A 7,650-nucleotide genomic window follows, 5' to 3' on the forward strand; every position below is an offset into this window, starting at 1 on the left:
CATTTCAGCAGGACCAGACTGATTTTGCATATTAGTAGGAAACAGGCTCTGAACAGGGCTCGGTTTATCCGTGGCCAGCCCTGTGTAGGTGTTGAGTGAATCCCAAGAAGGCTGTTCTGACATCTGCAATATAACGCGGTTTATCAGTCCATGAAACAACAACACGTGATCATCTGCTGGCATATACGCCAAAAGACATTTGATAAACCTCAGCATGTATTTCTAAAGCACTGCTAGAACTCAGTAAAAATGACCAAGCCCACCATAAAAATACAGAACTCTAGAGCTTGTCAACAATAGCCAGTACGAAAATGTAAAAATAAGAACACCTCCAGAATTGCAGTGAAAAGGTATTTCAGAATAATCCTGATACATGCGACTGCTGTACATGAAAAAGGCACAAAACTTTGCACAGACATGGAAGAAGACGAGCAGGTGAGACAGACTGTGTTACTGGGTGGGAAAACTAAATTTTATAAAGATACGAGTTCCCTCCGGGGTGCCTGGCTGGCTCCATTAGTGGAGCGTGCGACTCTTGATCTCCGGGTCATGAGTTCAAGCCCCCACGTTGGGTGTAGAGAGTACTTTTGAAATATCTTAAAAGAAAAAGATATTATGTTCCCCGCAGATACAGCCCCAACCAAATTTTTCTTCTGACTTTACGAAAGGAGACCACAGTGAATTTGGTGGGTTAAGTTAACGAGAATATAAAATGATCTAAAAAGAAACGTGACGAGGAGGGACTATTCTTACCAGAAAGAAAGTTGAAAATACACAGAGCCAGGGCAGCAGTGTGGACGGGGGCAGTTTCAGTTGGGAAAGATGACAAAGTTCTGGAGGGATGGTGTTGATGGTTGCAAAACAATGTAAAAATACTTCATGCCACTCAATTGTACACTTAAAAATGGCTAAAATTATTATATACGTATTTTACCACAACAATGAAAAAAAGTCTGATGTTTCTATAAAACAGTCGATAGACCAGAGATAGACCCTGGTATATGGGAATAATACAATTTGATGATGTTGGGTCAACGACGTCAGATAGCTGGCTGTCAGTTGAGAAAAGCAAAATTAAACACACAACTCTGGAAAAATATATCTGATGGCCTAACTAGCATTTTTAAAACATTTTAAAATTTAGAATAAAATAGAATCTTGTTTTAGAAAATTTACAGTAAAATAAAAGTAAATATTTATCAAATATTCAAGGCCGAATCACTGGAGAAGAGTGCAGCATGGTATGGAATTAGAAACTTGAAACAAAGCAAAGTAGTAAATTGAGAAAATCTTTGCATTAAATAAGAGTTGTAATATCTTCATTCAATAAAGACCACGCATAAATAAATAAGGGGACACATTTAGATTCCAATTGGGCAAAATAATATGACAGTTTTATGTATAGTAAAGACTAGAGGGAGTACAATTGCATAAATAAATAAAACTAAGTTCAGCCTTAGAAGTAATTAAAGATATGCAAATTAAAGCAACAGTGGCACATGTTTTTGTTGATTGGTTAGCAAAAAAGAACAATTTGCAGGAGGATTATTACGGTGTGCCCAGATTCACAGATCATGGCTGACCTTGTACATTTTCAGCTGTTTCTAAAGCCCTCTGGCCGCATGTGTTAAGATGCGTTCTTCCTCCAAGCAGCATTCCCTCTGATACGTGGAAGAGAGCTGGTAAATTACCATTTCGCACCCGTTGTAGTAAAGGCGGGATTGCTGAGTCTTTAGCAGAAGGGGAGAGGGAGGTCGATGAGGAGCAGGATATTTTCATAGTATGAAAGTGTTTCTTCATAGATTGTGGCAAAAGGTTAAGAACTGGTGAATTTGGGTAAAGGGTATGTGGAGCTCTTACAACTTTTCTCTAAGTTTCAAATTATTTCAAGATGTTTTTTAAATGCTCCTTTTAAAGTTGTCGAATCACTGTTGTACACCTGAAATTAATATAACCCTGTATGTTAACGATACTGGAATTAAAATAAAACAAAAACAAAAACTAAATAAATGCCCCCTTTAACTAATAATCTATTTCAGGGAATATTACTTTTTTTAAGGCCCAAATATAAGCTATATGAATGAATACGTTAGTCATAGAAGTATTTCTTTTTTTTTTTTTAAGATTTTATTTATTTGTCAGAGAAAGAGAGAGCACAAGCAGGGGGGAGTGCCGGAGGGAGAAGCAGACTCACTGCTGAGCAGGGAGCCTGATGCAGGGCTTGATCCCAGGACCCTGGGATCACAACCTGAGCCGAAGGCAGACGCTTAACTGAGCCACCTGGGTGCCCTGGAACTATTTCTAATAGGGAGAAATTGGAAGCAAACTGGAAGTGGTCAAGTTAAGGTGCATCCCCCTAAAGGGTGTGCCATTTTCATGGTAATCCTAAAGCCTGTCAGCACTACGGGAAGATGCCTATACCACAATGTTCATTTTTTAAAAGAAAGGAAATAGTGTGCCCTGTTATTTACAAATAAAAGTATATTGATTAAAAAATACAAGAAAAAAATATAGAAATAGGACAGTGGTGGGGGTGTGGGTAATTGTCCATCCCTCCTGGTACATAAACTTGCTATAATATTATTCTAACTTTATGCTTTTTAAAAAAAAAAAAGATTTTATGTATTTGAGAGAGAGAGCACAGGTGGGGGGCTGTGGAGGAGAGCGGCAGGCAGAGGGAGAGGGAGAAGCACACTCCCCACTGAGCAGAGAGCCCAACATGGGGCTTGATCCCAGGACCCTGAGATCATGACCTGAGCCGAAGGCAGACGTTTAACCAACTGAGCCACCGGGGCACCCCTCCTTTATGCTTTTTAAAAAAGTTTTCTAAGAAAGGAAGAAGGTGTGATAAAATGGAAGCTTGAGCGTGTCCTCCCCTAAGGGAATCCAGAACAGCCAAAGGGGCACTAAAGAGGACATGCTCTGGAGAGACAGGGCATAACAGGAGCTAGAGTTTGTGGACCAACAGAAACTAGCTGATCCTTATGCAGTAGAATAATCTCGATTGTCTGTCATGTTTTAGGAACTGCTAAACAGGATTATCAGGTTCATACAGGGTGCTGGGTACAGCCAAAGACCTTAAATGCAGTAATCACATTGAAGGCTCCTCGTACATGTTGGTTAGCTGCTGTCCTGGACATGTGGGTTAATCAGGGCTCGGGCTGACACAACGTCGGATTAACTGCCTTTCCATATGCTGCTGTCTTTGCTGCTCCGGTTTGCGTCCATAAGCAATCTAATGTGTTGGATTTTATTTTTTCTGTGGTTAGACCCTGGTTGCTATTTGAACCTCATTGGCCACTGATGGTTCTGGATATTTTTGAGGGTCAGTAGAAACAGAGCCTATTTTATGGAGATCTTAACATTCCAGCTCACCAATGGGCGTTCTGTCAAACTCTGCGCCCCATCAGAGCCTGAGTGAGGCATGAGATGTTATGGGAATTGTACTTTCTTATGATTTTCATTTTTACGATACTTAAAGCTGAGTCTTTTTTCCTTCTTAAACTTTCACGGGGTCGCCTGGGTGCTTTAGTCAGGTAAGCGTCTGCCTTCTGCTCAAGGTTGTGATCTCCAGGTCCTGGGATCGAGCCCCGCATTGGGCTCCTTGCTCAGCGGAGAGTCTGCTTCTCCCTCTCTCCCTGCTGGTGTGCTCTCTCTCTCTCTCAAATGAATAAATAAAAACTTTTTAAAAAATTAAACTTTCAACAAACCATAAAATGAACTGTGAGTGTTTAGAAAAAGATTTGAATCTGTGTTAACATTCTGGTTTTCAAGTATCCATACCTGTCATTTTTGTGAGACATGAGTGACAGTTCCGATCCAATAGTATTTATGCTCCCTTTTATTTTACTTTGCTGTTTTTTACTTCCCTTCACACTAGCTAAAGTACAGAGACAGCCAGGCAGCTTGAGATAGAGGAGAAAACCTGTTCAAAATCAAGAGGCCTGAGTTCGAGTCTTCAGGTTGCTGTGATTTGCACCCCCTCCTCATGCCCCTGCATCCTCTCGGGATCTGTTTTGTCCTCTGTAGAATGAATGACGTGTATCGGATATTCCCGAAGGTCTTCTCCAGCTCCAGCACTTACGATGCTGCTGTTCTAAGAGAAGGGTGCATTACTGCCGTTCAAACACACAATTAAAGCAGGCTCGTATGTTGTGGCGAGCGGTATCCCACCTGCAGAATATTTAAGACAAGCTAGCTTATAAGGTGCACAGAGAAGAGGAGACAAGCAATTGATCAACGTTCCGCTCAAACAGAGCAGAATATAGGCGGAAAAGCATGTCGGAACTACATGCTGAGTAGAATAATCCTAAAGTAATTATACCTACAATCTCAATTATTTTAAAAGCTTTTAACAAATTAAGGGAAAAGAATTGGTAATTTTATAATGCAGTTTACTTCTGAGATGAGCCAGTTTACATTGGTTGAATGTAGAGTCCGTGTCTCACCTTTAAATTTGCGGGCTCCGTTTTCACTTTAAAATGTCTGTTCTCCCGCAGGTGGGCTCGGTGGTGGCCGTGGGCTGGATCCGCTCCCGGAAGGCCGTGGACTGGCGCCTCTTCCGGAACATCTTTGTGGCCTGGTTTGTGACTGTCCCCGTGGCCGGGTTGTTCAGTGCTGCTATCATGGCTCTCCTCATGTACGGGATCCTTCCGTACGTGTGACTTGGCTTCTTCCGTCCAGCGCACAAGGGGTAGTCTGGTGTGGGGACGTGTGCACGGCGTGTGGCACGCGCCCTGCCCGTGCACGGGCTGTCCCCCCGCCAGCTTCTCCGTGCCCCTTTCCTATGGTTCCAAACCACACCGTTCACCTACACTGTAGCGAGTCACCCTCCAGAGCTAACTTAACTACTGTACATAGTCATGTGCATTAAACTGGTATCGTGGTGACATCACGTGGTGCAGTTACGTATCTGGTGAATATATATTGTATCCATAGACTAGATAGCGTTATTTCAAACATATTCCAGATGGGAGTGGAGATATATTGCCTAGAACTCAATAGTCTACAAATCTGTGTACGTCATGATTTCAGTGGCAAATTTTAAGAAACTTTTAAAAGGAAAGTGTAGATTGGAAGGTGATGTTTTCCCCATTGAATATCCTGTAAGGATAAGCGAGACTCAGGCTGGCTGGTGCACATTTGGGCAGGTGTGCTCTTGAGTAATACTGGGCTAGGAGTTCACAAGTGCTTTCACTGAGGAATCTGTTCATATACTGTGTATTGATTATGTAAGATATCCTAATTGCTTCTGTAAATACTTAAAACTGTAATTTTTTAATGGTGTGCTTCCCTGTACTTTTTTGATCAGAGAATTTTGGAAAGTACCAAAGAAGCAGGGGAAGAGTTTGCCAGTATTATATTTTCATATTGTCTGTCTCCCCTTCTCATTAATCCTACCGTTCGCCTGTGCTGGAGGGAGACCGCGGGCGCAGGCCTGCCCCCTGTCAGGGCGGATGCTGAAGCACCAGCCCCCCGCCCCCGCCCCTGCACGTACAGGGCCTACTTCCGGTCCCCGCCCCGCCCCCCCCCCTCGCCGCCACATGTCAGATGCTGGCGAACCTCGCAGTGGCCCTGCGTCGTCGTCCGTGTAGAGGACGGACGTGGGTGAGGCTGCGTGATCAAGCGCCACATGCCAAGTCCAGTTTAAATTCTCCCCGTGTTCTCTCCCCGCGGCCTGAAGAACAGAAATCTTGTCTCAAACACAAAGGCGAGTGATAGGACAGTCTCGAAATTCAGGAGCAGGGAGAGCTGGACTATTAGACAATACACTGGATTTGAGGATTTCCTTGAGGCCTTTCCTAAGCCGAACGTCCTGATGCTCTACTGTAGCCCCATTGGATTCTTTGTCGGTAGCGGGAGGGAGGGAGGATGACTAATGTTAGAGCCTGAAACTGTGGAAATGCTGCTAAAATTTTTATATTGACAAACGTTTTCTTGGTACTTCATTGTGATTTTTCATTAATCAACCACATTAAATTTATAATAAAAAAATGCCCCTCGAAAGTTTGCCTCTGGTCTTTTTCTAAATATCCGTATGTGTTTCGTTCAGTTTCCACAGAAATAAAAGCTATATAATTTGTTTACTTCTATTTTTCAGATAACTTTCTTCTTTTACTACGATTACATGTTTGTACACAAAATAGACATGAGCAACAGAAGGAAAAAATGACAGACACACAGAGCCCAAACATCCCCAAGTCCCCGCCGTTGGCACGCACGCCCGTGCCCGCGCCCGTTGATTCTTCCGCGAAGAACGGACAGAGGGTGCGTCCCGGGCCGGGTTTTGGTTAAAAGATGTATCCCACTTCCGGGCTCGGCGTCTCCCTCTTGACTCTGCGCGTAGCCTCTTGAAGGGAGTGGGGGCGGGGGGCAGCCGGGTCCAGGGCTAAGGACCCAGCCGAGAAGCGCACGTCCTCTTTCTTCTCGGCTCGAGCAGCCCGCGCGCACCTGCTTGGAGTCCAGAAGCCAACTCCTCCAGCCTCCGCAGCAGGGCTCGCCAGCTCCATCTCCTTCTGGAGCCGGGAAGGTAACAGGGACGCTGACCACGTGTGAAAAGTTCGTGTCTCCACGAAGAAATTTGCTTTCTCTGATTTTTAAAATGGCATTCTAGGCCTTTGCTTTCCCCGCTTCTGGTAAAAGCAGATTCAAGAGAAAGTTCGCTTTCCTCAGTGTGTAAGAGCAGTAACAGCAAAACCGTGGCAGCTGGAGGCGGCGCCCTGGGAGAGGGGCCGCGGGAGCCGGGGCGGGGAGCCCAAGGGGGCAGAGGTCACGCGTGCACGGCCGCCGAGTGCCCGCAGCCGCATCACGTCACCGGCAGTGAGGAGAGAAGCCGTGCCCGCGCCCCCTCCCCGGCCTGGTACCCGACCGAGATGCCGGCGCCCCGTCCCTTCCCGCAGGGGGGCGGGGAGGTGAGCTCTGGCGGAGGAGGGCCACCTGGGGGCAAGCGGACGCTGGGAGGGCCCCCTGCCCCGGCCGCGGAGAGCCTTTCAGCTGAGTCCGGCAGCGGCAGCCTCTTCCTCTGAAAACGCCAACGCGCCTCGGACCAGGGCGGCTCCGACGACCCCGGGATTTTGTCGCCAGCTCACCGCCTGCAGAGGAGAGCGGAGTGGGGCTCAGGGGAGCGCCCTGGAGGCCCTGCCTTCCCTGCGTCCGGGCTCCTCTCGGAGGGACAGTCCGCCCGGAGGACAGGCCACAGCTCCCGAAGGAGCGTGAGCTCCCAAGACAGTGTTCTTTTACTTCGTTTTCTGCCTTTCCGAGAGGATCGAACTTCTGAGCAAATACGTAAACACATTTGTTGGTTCTTAACAGGGTAACTTTCCCCTTCCATCATTCGGGGCGTGGTGGGCGGCCGTGAGTTCATCCAGTTACACAAGGAGGCCGGCAGAGGGCGCTGGGAGGTCACGCAGTGTGTTTCGCGGAGCCCTCGGGGGAGCGAGACCACCCTGCGCTTGAAGTGGAGCGGGTCCTGGAGCCAGGGAGCGCTGGGCCCCAGTGTCGACGTCGATGTCGACAACCGCCTCTACCCCTCAGCGCGTTCCCTGGGGCCTCGCGTGGGGCTGTAAGGAGTTCTGGGGGCACGGTGTAGTGAAAGGACCCATTCCGGGCCTGGCTCAGAACAGGGCTCCATAAACTGGTGTGTGTGCCTTC

At 46.8% G+C, this 7,650-nt stretch overlaps 1 protein-coding gene and 1 long non-coding RNA gene across 2 annotated transcripts in view; one reads left to right on the forward strand and one right to left on the reverse strand.

The window, feature by feature from the left end:
* Nucleotides 1-1,907, reverse strand: part of LOC103677052 — a 4,659-nt gene extending 2,752 nt beyond the window's left edge. Inside the window, exons 1-2 of the long non-coding RNA XR_572310.2 lie at nt 1,584-1,907; nt 754-833 (exon numbers count right to left, since the gene is read on the reverse strand). This is a non-coding gene — a long non-coding RNA (uncharacterized LOC103677052). The remainder of the gene's footprint in view (nt 1-753; nt 834-1,583) is intronic.
* Nucleotides 1-7,650, forward strand: part of SLC20A2 (solute carrier family 20 member 2) — a gene marked incomplete at its 5' end in the record, with an annotated part of 50,707 nt that extends 43,057 nt beyond the window's left edge. Inside the window, 1 exon segment of the mRNA XM_008706287.2 lies at nt 4,500-7,650. Coding sequence (XP_008704509.2) covers nt 4,500-4,664 — 165 coding nt within the window. The 3' untranslated portion in view covers nt 4,665-7,650.

The sequence above is a fragment of the Ursus maritimus genome, unplaced genomic scaffold (genome assembly GCF_017311325.1).
Source record: "Ursus maritimus isolate PB19 unplaced genomic scaffold, ASM1731132v1 scaffold_28, whole genome shotgun sequence".
Taxonomy (NCBI): Eukaryota; Metazoa; Chordata; class Mammalia; order Carnivora; family Ursidae; genus Ursus; species Ursus maritimus.